General features: G+C 38.9%; 1 protein-coding gene across 4 annotated transcripts in view; it reads right to left on the reverse strand.

The window, feature by feature from the left end:
• epb41l5 (erythrocyte membrane protein band 4.1 like 5) overlaps nt 1-12,016 on the reverse strand; it is a 34,477-nt gene extending 22,461 nt beyond the window's left edge. For 2 of the 4 annotated variants that reach the window (XM_056389592.1, XM_056389590.1), the window contains exons 1-7: nt 11,601-12,014; nt 10,043-10,254; nt 5,175-5,279; nt 3,930-3,972; nt 3,591-3,669; nt 3,114-3,158; nt 2,079-2,131 (exon numbers count right to left, since the gene is read on the reverse strand). In XM_056389592.1, coding sequence (XP_056245567.1) covers nt 2,079-2,131; nt 3,114-3,158; nt 3,591-3,669; nt 3,930-3,972; nt 5,175-5,279; nt 10,043-10,222 — 505 coding nt within the window. In that variant the 5' untranslated portion in view covers nt 10,223-10,254; nt 11,601-12,014. Of the gene's footprint in view, nt 1-2,078; nt 2,132-3,113; nt 3,159-3,590; nt 3,670-3,929; nt 3,973-5,174; nt 5,280-10,042; nt 10,255-11,600 lie in introns of all 4 variants that reach the window. The other 2 variants (XM_056389591.1, XM_056389593.1) reach the window with 2 other exon arrangements.
• Between the last annotated feature and the right edge of the window lie 772 nt (nt 12,017-12,788).

The following is a 12,788-nucleotide window of genomic DNA, read 5'->3' on the forward strand; positions in this document are numbered from 1 at the left end:
CTAATACTGTGGTGGTAGGTAATGGGAATCCTAATGGACAAAATAACAAACAAACCCTCCCTCCATGTCCCAGCAAAACAAAGTGCTGTGTAGCATCAGGTCAGGGACTTAACTCTCAGTGGACAAGAGGTCATAGATTTAATCAGGTGAAAAAAGGAGACAAAGGGACACTGAGGCAGGAATACAACATAAATCTTCACTGGATAAGAATGAGTATAGTATGTTGAACACAAGACAAAGTGAAAATCCTTATCTCTGGTACTGTTGTGTATAGAAAGTGGACAAAGACTGAAAGTCCTGGGCCTGATTACATTTTGCAATGTTTGGGTAGATAGGAGAATCTAGGATTTGCTGGGAGCTCTTCACAGTTTAGCTAGTCCAGCTGTGAGCAAAGCCTCAACATAAAGATAATATCATCCTATTCCTGTCCCAATAAATGTCAGTGGACCAACAACATGATTCTGAAAAAAGGAAAATGAAGGGAGAAAGCTCAACTGTGGAAAAGAGAGAAGACAGAAAGGGTACTGGATTAGGGGGCCTCTGAAGAGGATGGAGCACTAATGAGCTGGCATTTACCCCACAGTGACTGTGTGTGTGTGTGTGTGTGTGTGTGTGTGTGTGTGTGTGTGTGTGTGTGTGTGTGTGTGTGTCCAAGGGTTTCTATACGCAATCCCATTCTATAAACGTCTCTACTGACCCAATCTTTGTTCCTCTGAAGCACCTCTCTTTATGTGGCTCTTGCAGGTAAATGCAGCATTTAGCACTTCTTAAAAAAATAGTGTAGTTTCAATATTTGGTGGTAGAGGAAGCCCAATCAACTTCTGCTCCATTAGTGCATTTTTAAAAGTAACATAATATACGTAGCCATGGAAACATCAAGAGCTATCCTTTTCTAAACTTTAAAATTGAAGTTCGATAACCAAATATTGCCAGTAAACAAGGGAGAATATGCCTTCTGTTACCGAGATATTTGACTGACACAACTTGGGAGAAAATTTGAAGATGCTATGGAATTAACAGAAGTGAGACACAATAGCAGCAGAAATGTAATGAAAGAATTTCAAGGTCCTAGAAAGAGACACAGAGATATGATTTTATAAAATGTTGTTGTCCTTGGATTTATGAATATCAAAATATAATTGCCCCTAAAGTCACATAATTTATTATCTGTCTATTTTCTAATCATTGCACTGGCAATAAGCAGGAAGAGAAGCCTAAATACAAACCTTCTCCCAACAACATCCCTCAACTTCTCCAGTGGTGAGTCTGAAACAGTTGTCCACATTACTCAGCTGGCTCCTCTCCTTTTAAATCTCTGTAGCTCAGCAGGCGGCGCGGAGCTGCAACGCCAGGTCTCATTCACAATGAATAGCAGCCTATCGCTTTCTAAGAGCCCATCAGCCTGTTAATGCAGAGGAGCAACAGCTCTTTTGAAAGTCTGAGTGTTTCCCCCTCAATGTAGTATGGGAAATTATATCTCAGCTACGTGTGCCTGTTATTTCATTCTCTACCACTCCACCTAAAGTTACACCACTCCTTTGATTTGCAATCTTATTGTAGTGAAGGGGTTTATTTGCCTCAGTGACCATGGCAGCAAATGTTGCCAGGAACGTCACTCAAAGCAGATGGTGATTCACAAGGACAGCCATGACTGCTTTGAAAAGATCAAGGAAAATTCCTGTGGAGCAGAAACACAAGGGTCCACTCTGGCAGCTGGACTTGGGAGCACATGGCTGTGTCAGGTGAGCGCCTTGGTGAGATGTTGGTACATTCTGTTATGGACTCACCAGCTACAAAGTAAGCATAGGGCTTCGGAGCAATGTCTGTTGGGCATGTGGGAGAGTTGTAACAGATTTATGTTATGTGGACAAAGAGAAACTAGCTTTAAGAAAAAGAACATATACACTGCAGAGGGAAAAGCCACTTTGTACACAAGCATATAATGCCCCAACCTAAAACTTACAAAGGCTCGTTTGACTCACACCACACTGGTGCTATATTTTTGCTACGCAGAGTTACAAAGGTGAATCCAACTACCAAAACAAGTTGGAGAGATCCTGGATACCTGCTGTGCTTACCCTGTAGCGAGAAGGCAGCCAACTCCACTGCTGTGTCAAATGGACATTCTAGCCTGAAAATATAGACATGAAAAAGTCAGTCACAGCAAAATTAATAAACACTGCCACAGGCCACCACACCTCTGACTGTCACTGAGGCCTACTGGTCTCTACCACTTCCTATTAGTACTCTCTAAACATTGCAAAAAAAAGTGAATCTCTTTGTAATAAAGATGTAGACTAACATACTACTGTTAATAAATCTATTCTGTTCACCAACATGTAATCCTGTAATCCTCTTAAAGTAAGATGTCCATGACTACCAACACAAATGATGGATTCAGGTTTCAAGGGATATCAACTGATGAAGAAAGGCAGTATATTGTGTCGGTCAAGTGATTTAGTGAAGTTAGCTGTGTGAAATAACAGGTTAAATAACAAATGCAGTGCTAAATGAAAATGACTTTCCAGGAAACAGAAAAATGTTGACATGGGCCAGCACTGAGCGTACGTGAAGAAAAGTTTAATTGTTAGTGTTTCTCACCCTGTGATAAGCTGATTATCTGCTCTTGTCTGCTCTGAGACTGACTCACTCTGACAGCCTCTGAACAATCAGACTGGATACCCACTCAGAATGTGTTGAACAAACATGGGAGCAGGTACCCTGAACTACAAAATCAAACATCTGAAGTTGCTACATCACTCTACGAGCTAAAGTTTTCTGATAATAAAAAAAAAGGGGAACCATTTTTCAGGGATTTTCTAGTTGTTTTGATCAATTTAGTCTGTGTTTTAAAAAGGCATCTGTAATTATTAATGCTTACCACAGTAACTGCATCAACTGCTGGCATGACTTAATCAGTGAAGTGGAAAAATGTTCCTGACATGCCACCGTCAGGTCTATATATGCGTCAGTCTTAATTTGATAGCTGTGATTCTGTCTGTCCCTCTCTCTAACTGAACATTTCCTTGGTGTAACATGACATCACTTTAGGTTTTGTCCTGTGTGCAGTACTTTATTACGATGAATCGTTAAAATGTGGGATAATTACTTACTTTCCACTGAGGATGTCTTGCTTCAATTGTAACACAAATAGGTATCTGAAAGTAAAACAAAACAATACAGTTAAATATGAAACTTGACTAAATTTGGCAGTTTTAGGGGATATGATACAAAAACAACCATCTATTCCAAACTGGTAGCAGAAAAAAGCTGGTAGTAAAAAAAAACCAATGGTAGTAGCTGTTTGATCTGAGTGAGTTAAATTAACCCTGCAGGAGACTTGCTAATCATGTGACTAGAATGTTTTTGCCCATAAAACAAACAGCCAAAAAATAAATATAAAAGCGCAGTATCACTTTATTATTATGTTTACATTCACACACACTTAAAAAACAACCTGCTTGTAGAGACCCAATAAAACACCAACTTTTGAAGGTTTATGAGATGAACAGAGGCCTAATTTTTTTAAATTTGTGTGTTGGAGAAATTTAGCTACAGTAGAAAGTTTTCGTGTGCACGTCTTAACTCACCTGGTGAGCTCCTCGTGCAGGTTGTTCGGTTCTGAAGAGTAGAACTTCACTCTCAAGTGAAGGCAATATGGTGGGCCGACTAAAGGACACATCAAAATCACAGCTGAGTAAATATTATCAAGTTTAACAATACAATTTACAATCACAATGTATGTAATAACCAAAGTACTAGGATGAAAAAAATGTAGTTAATTTAATATAACACATAACATACAGTAATAATGCAGGAGAGTAGAGATAAATGTTCTGTTCATTGGATGTTTTGATAAAGAAAAAGTTGTTCTGTATGTTTGGGGAAAGGAAAGGAAATAGGTTGAGGCAGGGCCTCTGTATACTTACTTTTCACTTGCTTTTTGATACTTTTTGAAACATCAAGCCAATGCTGAAACAAAATGCAGATTATTAACAATTAAAATAGCACAGCATCTTCAGCAAGGTCTAGTATTTAAAAAAACAAATTTTTATGGCAAGTTGAATAATCAATATACAACAGTCATAATTTAACTGATGTGATAATTATATTTCTGCCTGTCCCTCTAAAAAGCACCACATCTTTAGCTAGCTTAAGTTTAGTACAAAAAAAATAAAAACAAAATTATTCAATTTGACACATGACCATATGCTTTTTTTCCACAACTCTTATACCTGCTTGTATTCAACATACAAACATTAATTAATTAATCCACAAAAATAAAACAGATAAGTTGATGAAAAGTTAGCACACAGACACATAAGTCAGTGTTCTGGTCAGTGCTGTAATTCTTCTTGAAGGCACTGTGAGGCATGAACAATGTCAAGGAGAGGTGGCAGCGGTGGTTGTGTTGTGTGTGCATGTGTAGGTTAGAAAGACAGAGAGAGAGAGAGAGAGAGAGAGAGAGAGAGAGACAGAGAGAGAGACAGAGAGAGATAAGGGAGGAACTCTCAGCACTCTCTAGTCTACTCTCCCCCACATTCCTTATAACAGTCCTCCCTCTCTCTCACTCAACTTCAATTTGCTCTCCCAACCATTTCACTGTCTACCTCCACCACTCTCCTCTTTGTCCCTCCATTCTGCTTCATCTTTACTCCCACCAGCTCTCCTTCCTTCCATGGCCTTCACAGAGTATCAGAGTGAAGGAACAGGGTCAGTGTCAGACCACCGACTTAAAACGCTTTGTCTCAGAGCACAGCCTGACTCCCAGAGCTGACAAGAGTCCCATAACCAATCCCTTTAGCCCATTCACTGAAAGGGAAAGTTCTTGTCTCAGGCCTTCCACCAAATGGGTGAATAGTGAATTGGACTGAAATGGAAAGTCTGGCTAGGAAGTGAATGCCTCAAACACTTGGTGAAACATAAAATAATACTACTGAACAGATGTGGATAATTTCACCACAGTAAATACTTTTCAAAATCATTTTGTTATCTTCATGCTTTAATATTTTCCCATGATTATTAATTATGGGAACTAAAAGTCATAATACATTATTTTTCAAAATTAACTGTTCAACCCAACAAATTATGCATCCATACCATGGCATGAAGTGAAAAAACAAACGCAAAGATTATGAAAGAGACTACTGCATAAAGTGCATCTCCAATCTTACCGGCACTTGTGCCGAGTCCATGAAGCGTAGTCCAAAGTAGTCTTTCTCTACGATGTCCAGATGGTACATAATCTGCTCAAACAGCTCCTCACCTTTGGCTTTTTTCTGAGAACACACAAACAAACAGGGGACTTCAATATCTGAGCGTCAAAGTTCACAGTAAGGACTGACACTCATGATGGGGGTCATGCAAAAGTACTTAAAAATGAAATAAAGGGGACTCTATGAATGGTTAATATATCAACAGAGTCCTGAAGAAACGTCCATCTAAAACCTAAGTTTGCATTACAGCGCAGGAATGTAGGACTGTGAAATATGGCTTTGCTTTTCCTGTTGAGAGTTTTGGATTTGAGGAGGGTCTTTACTCAGTCATGAATGAAGCCTTCTGAAAGAATGAAATCCAAAAAGCAAAGGTATTAAAAAAAACAAACAAAAACAAAACATGGTCATTAGAAAAAATACTAGTTAGGGTTTTACAGACATTTCTAAATTAGTTTTTGCACCTCTTCAAAATACTTTTCTGAATGTTTTTACTTGGTTTAAGTATAAATGTTGTTGTGATTTGTCTTTTATGGGTTTGAATATAGAGAGATAGGAGAAAAAATATTAACATGAAGTATTCAAAGTTGGAATAGGTGCTGCCCTTTCTGACCAAGCCGTACCAGTTACTGCCTGTGCTCTGCCTTCAACTGGGAGAACTCTCCCTCACATGTGGACTCTGTCTTCAGACACACACACACACGCACACATGCGCACACATGCACACACACGCACACACAACTTTCTAACCCCACCATGAGGCACAGCGACTGGGTTGCTATAGTAACTGGGTTGAAGTGCCCCAGATGCCCAGGAGCTGAGGGAAGTGGGGTGGCTGCACACATCATGTGATCATGTGGCTCTATGAATTAGGAAAAGATGTAAGATCAACCAGCAGCTGGATTTTTTTCTCCTCTGTCCATCTTGATATTGTCTTATTTTCACTTTTGATCAATTATTTCTTTAACCATATTTGAGCTTGCACTAAAATGATCTGTAATGTTAATCAAGAGTATGGCTGAGGCTGAGTATGGCTGATTGTGGTTAAGTCTAACAGGTATCCCCCGAATAAAATAGTGGAGTGGGTTCAAAGCAACATACATAAAAACGTTTCACCACTCCTGCTACTCCCGTGCTACCAGGTCAAAATCAACACTAATTTTAAAAAAATATTTTTAAATTTTTAATATTGAGATTATAAACAAATAATCATTCATAAGTGTAGGATCACTCTCTTTTTCAAATTAACTTGAATGAACACGGTTACTGTCCACACAAAAACATATTTATTTCATATAAACTATGTACAAAATGTTTGCGAATCAAAGTAGTTAAAAAAGCTAAACTATGGATCAGCAAAGGAGAGGACCATGGGTGCTCTAAAGGTTTCCCTGTGTCTCCTTCACACACTCTCCCTCTTTCTTTCTCACTCACTCACTCACTCACACACTCACTCTCACTCACTCACTCACACACTCACTCTCTCTCTCTCTCTCTCTCTCTCACACACACACACACAAACACACACACACACCCCGAGAGAGCTCCAGGGCAGCTCAGGGGGGCTGGCCCCATGCTAGTTGGCATAGCTGAGAAGGCATACCGCACCCCTACAGTACCCAGGGAGAGACAGTACAAAGGACTCATTGTGTGTGTGTGTGTGTGTGTGTGTGTGTGTGTGTGTGTGTGTGTGTGTGTGTTTGTGTGTGTTGCACCCAAACCCTTGTTATAGTGCTTGCAGTATTGTTTGTCTTTCTGCCTGCCTTTGAGCATACAGCTCTGTCCTTCAGACACTCTGTCAGAATATTTAAGTTACAATTGAGCTGATGCTGTCATCTACAGACATCTGTAAGCATCCACACACCAACCAGTGTAGTAATGCACCTGTTAAAGTTGAAGGATAAGGGTTTTTAAAAAGGAAATATCATGCAGTTTGGTTGATGCTTTACCTGACTGTTCTGTAAAAACTAGCATTTTTAGCATGGCTATCCATAAAAGGAATAACATCCCTTAACGTATTATTTCAGGGCCATGTTTACTCATTACATTAAAAAAAGATAAGATGATGCAATCATCTGTCTGTCCTCAATCATGCATCAGGTCACATGCACATTTGAGTTTGTGTGACTCTGCAAATACCACATACTCATCCACACCCAAGGTGACCACACAGCTGACATTTGCCTGAAACGATGAGCTGCACTACCATTAATGGAATAATAACTTATTTTGTGTAAAAATTAAAAAAGCATGTATTTGCTTAACCTTTTGTCTGGGCTACAAATCTTCCAACAAGAGAAAAGGGAAGATGGAGGAGCTGACAGTGTCAGTGGCTATAGGATGGTGAGTGGGGGGCAAAGATGAAGAGAAAAGAGAGGGAACTAAATACATTTAAAGTAAAGAATGTGAATCATAAGGCTGTGTGGACATAGATGCTGCTAAACAGACGTATCCCAGGGAGACAACTTTGGGTGGCCTTATATACTAGGGACACACACAGCTGGAAAGCCACAGTATGTGAATGGGCCCTATTCAGTTTTAGATTGTGTCTCTGCATCTACAGCCACTTGAACATCTAAACAGAAAAACAAACTGCACCGTTTAGCAAGGGGGTCCCCCACATTTCTGCCACCCTGAGTTGAATTGACAACTGTGCAGCTTAAGAAAAACACCACATGATTCCAAACTACAACAAGGGGAGCTATAGTCTTTTTAATTAAGAATGAAACTGTGTTAACTTGTTTTATAGATCTCATCCTACTACACAGGCCCTATAGACCATAAACTACACTTAAAGCAAACACAGACCATATGCAGAAGGCAGTAATGTGCTAAGATTAACTTTTTCTCAGGGGCTGTTTAACGAAATGATAAGACTGGCTGAAACACTGATAATGGGAACCTGCTATATTTCCCTGCAAACCTGCTCAATTTCCCTCGACTCTCATATGTTTAGTCTATGTTTATATTCACAATGTTCCTGCAATGAGAGTTCTGTGGCCTGTGTTACAGAACTAGCACAGTATATACTTAAAAGTCCTAGGTGGGACTGTCTACACTGTAAGTGCTAATTGAGAAATGTGGCTTAAAATATAGGCAGGTCTGTGTCTCATGTGATTATTTTGAACACATTTTTTTTTTTAAATCATCTTTAACAAAGACAAGACTTCTTTCCTTGATGTCTTCTCTTCCACATGTCTTGCCTGGTTGTGTTGTGTGTCTTTCTTATGACCTTATCACTTAGAGAGAGTTGAATGATAAGAAATAAGGGTTTGCAGAAGCTACCTATATCTGGGGGAGGGGAAAAACAAAGAAAGCTCATTTGAAACCGAACGAAAGGCCAGGGCCCTGCTGGAATGCATTCAGAAATCTAAGTGAATTTGAAAACCTTCTTCAGGTGCACACAGCAAATGCCTGGGAATTTTTAAGGCATGAAAGTACATTTAGGATGAGACAAAATCAATTAACTCCATCAGTAAAATAAATTGGTATTAAAAAAATAACAACTAACACAGGAAAAACAAGCAATCATTTCTGCTTGAGTATTAACAAAAGACAGAGAGCAAGAGAGATAAAGAGAAACAGGGAGAAAGCAAAAACAGTCCAAGCAGATGACATTCCACTAGAAAGACTGAATAAGAATATAATCTGACCTCTCTATGCACATAATACTGAGCTGATAGGAGGGATTTACAGCAGACTGGCTGAAAAATGTGTGACATCACTTACGAGACGTGCTGAATAAAATACATTTATGCATTCTTGTGGCTGCTAAACAGCTAAGGAGATCTGGAATGCTTGTTGATTTTAGGGAATGATCTCCTTTCATTCTGAGTCAGTTAGACTAAAAAAATAAATGGAGATGTAAAGAGAAAGAGAGTTTTTTTTGTAGAGAATAGACAAAATTGGAGTTTAAAATAATAACAAGACATATATATAGTAATAACGAGGAATGATACTCTCTTCAGCAGATTTTCTTTGGAATATATGCCAGACAGCTAAAGATAAGAGTCATAAAGGACAGTTAGATACCAGACTGGCCTCAATGAAATGCTGCAGATTTGCCAGATTTGAGAGACAGACAGTCCCAGGAGTGTAATCTGTGAGCTGGGTAAAAATAAAGATTGCATGGCAGAAGAAGATCCAAGTATTTATGCCATTGGTTCAAAATCACTGTTATAGTTAACGCTACTTTAAGTTTTCCCCAGCAGTGCCTTGGTGTTTGTCTAGGAGAAGTTCATACAGAGAAACAAAATAACAAAGCATGAGAAAAAGGGACAGGACATGAGAAGTAAGACAGAATAGACAGTCAGAGGTGGGGAGAGTGAAGTCCTGCTCTGTGTCCACTTGGTGATGAGCCCAACATGTCACATGATGTGGTCATGTGATTAAGTGTGTTCTCCAGAGAGGATCATGGAATTACAGGTGATCAGCAACACTGCAACACTACCACACACTCCCACTCCCACTCACACTACATAGGCTTAAAAGGACTGTTCTACTGACACAGGCATACATGGGTCAATAGCACACCTCTTGTGCTTGTTGGTAAAGCTGAATGAACATTTGACAGAGAGCTGTCAGAAACTGTAATCCATTTACTGAGCATTAACTGTCCTCTTAACAACAGCAGAAAAGTATGCACAATAGAAAAAAAGACTGGGAAACCCATTACAAGACACAGTTTATAGGTTCACATCCCTGTTGAAACCATCTACATTTAGGTTCATGTGTGATATCTTTCTCTGTATGTAGTCTCCTGATACAAAGGTAAGCCTTGCTACCTAGTTAAAAAATGTAAAGGCTAAAATTCTAGCAACTCTTCTTACCGGCAGGTCAACGCTGACATCCGTCCCATCCAGTAAGGATACACGGCAGGTTATGATAGATTTTGCATCCCCAGCAGCAGGGATGTGTGTTGTGGCTCGCTGGGCCTCCCTTAACCGGGTTTTCTCTACATGTTTCCGGATGGAGTGTCGGCCCAGCGTCCTGCGCAGGAAACTCAGCATGATGGTGGAGAGGGAGGGTTACAATACCACACCTGTGAGGGGTGAGGGCAGAGATTAAAATTCATAAGAAATAAGGCTATTTTTGCATTTGAAAACTGTACAGGCCTTCAGAAATGTTACATATACAGTACCAGTCACATCGGCAAGTGTGTCCAAACTTTTGATTGGTCAGGTGAACAATTAAATACTAGAAAGATGCTCTCTCTGTGTGTGTGTTAAATTGTTTTTAATATTAACCAGTGTATTACACTGGTTTTGTGTAGACAGTTGTAATGTCAGCCAGAAGGTGTCTAGTTACCCACCATGATTAACTGACATTAACTAAGAAAATGATGTACCAAAAATTTGGCAGGTGCACCACTATTGTTCACATTATGACTATTACATTATGACACACATATAATTAACATTAGTCACTATCTAATATTTTGGGTGCAGGAGGGAACATAACGCAACTGCTATTATTTTAAATTTTGGTTTTTAACGTTTGGTTATGTTACCTAAATAGCTTGCCTGCAACCTAACCTCCCTATATAGTGACAGTTACAGGTGGCAAATTAAATATTGGCTAACAAGAGGCTAGTAAGTAAAAAAAAACAACTACGGATATTACTTTTTATAAGGTATATAAGCTAAGGAGAGAAGTAATATTAATATATCAAGTTAAAGTTAGTTAATGTGTACCAGTATTTGTTTGTCACGGTATCACAGTTAACAGTGTCTTGATTATCCATAGTAACAGTAACAGGTATGTGTTAAAACCTCACTACAACAAAGCTAACGTTAACTTCAAACAAGGATAAAAATGTCTTATACATAAAATATTTACTTTAATTGTGTAATGGTATTCGACGAATATAAAATGTCCAGTGGCAAGTACAGAGAAGAGATTTGAGAGGGAGTTTACACATTAGCTAAATGAAGCAGTCAGCTAACGTTACTCGACTCCTAAGATGTGTAAACTTGTTTTCAGGTCTGCCAGAAAAAGAAACCGCTCAGATGGACTGAGACGGACGGAGCTTTCCATGCTGCCAATCTCCTCTGAAATATAAAAATCAACAGAAAAACTTTAACACATCCGCTGGATTATAATATAATATTAATCAAACAAAAACACAAAATATAACCACTAGCTTCACTTGTACTCAGCTCAGGCCTGAGGTACCTGGTGTAAGCAAAAATAAAAAGGTGTCCGTTTGTTTTATTGGAAGAGCTAACCGTTAGCAACGAACGCACAGAATACGTATAACACCGACCGTGCGACTGTGTCCCGTACAGCAAAACAAACGCCGCCTTTGGCTCTGAGAGCTGGATCAGACAGACACTTGCTCCGCAGCCACTTGTGGATCCGAGGACGCCTGGATGAAGGGATACTTACACAAACCTCCTCGTATGAATTCACGGTGAAAACACGTCTGCTTGCATTGCAGACGACTAAACAGCAACCTCGTACATTTCCATGGTTTGTAACTTGTTTCTCGTTTCTTTTTCTTCTTTAATTCCAGCTCGTTACCCCTGCGGGATAATTTCCTCCCAGGTCCCAACAAAAAGTAGGAGGCAAAGCTCTCCTCAGGATGTGACGTCACTATAAAGCCCCAACAAAACTAAATTAGCATTTTTAAAGCGACAAACTTTTTTTTCTTTTCCTTTTGAGTTAGTGTTGTTAAATTAGGCTTTACGCAATTTTCTTTTCCAACCTATAAAACCCACAGGTTATATTCATACATGATTGAATTTATAATTTAATATTTTCAGCGATTTTCAGTGTCATTTGTTATTACAAGACCAGACAAAAAATACTAATATAAAGTCAAATATATAAATAGCCATATATTCATGGAATAGTTGTGTGCTGTTTAAAACTTCCAGTGTTAGAGGCGTGGCCTCCTCATTCATTTTCTGAATTTCAATCTTAGAGTGCGTCAGTCTCCATTTGACAGCAGCACCTCCTTCTGGTTAGTTGAGGAATAATGATTTACAAATGTTGCCAGAGACCACTGTGCTTTTTTAAGGCTTAAAGTTCATTACGCATTTTGAGTAGCAGGGGCATGTATAATTATATAACAATTATATTTAATTTAAGTGTATTTTGAAGCCAGGAGTAGAGACAGAGCTCTGGAGCTTGTCCTAACCTCTCACCTAAATATGTATCATATTTCATTGCAATCAAGTTTATTTATTTAATAAAAATTATTTCTCTTTAGTTTTTTTGTTTTGTTCCAAGCAGAGCAAGTTGAAAACTTTGCCAACAATAAATCGTCAAATCTGACTTTTTATGGGTATCAAGTTGATACCCATAAAGACATATCTAAATATCTGTTTATACACAGTATAACAGGCAGACAGTATTTTATACACTGGGAAGAACTGCCTTAAATACTTAGCTCATACCCAGCTGTACTTCACATCTGTGAAAAGACACATTTAAGGAGACCTCCTTGACTTATTGTAGGCCTACACCACTTGAAAATGAGCTGTCTATAAGCACATTTGAAATGTGACATTTAAATCTTCCTGTGTGTGCTGTACCAGTGTGGTTTGAGTATTTGGTTCTTATTAGTACAGA

Source organism: Seriola aureovittata, chromosome 11 (assembly GCF_021018895.1).
Source record: "Seriola aureovittata isolate HTS-2021-v1 ecotype China chromosome 11, ASM2101889v1, whole genome shotgun sequence".
In the NCBI taxonomy this organism is placed as follows: Eukaryota; Metazoa; Chordata; class Actinopteri; order Carangiformes; family Carangidae; genus Seriola; species Seriola aureovittata.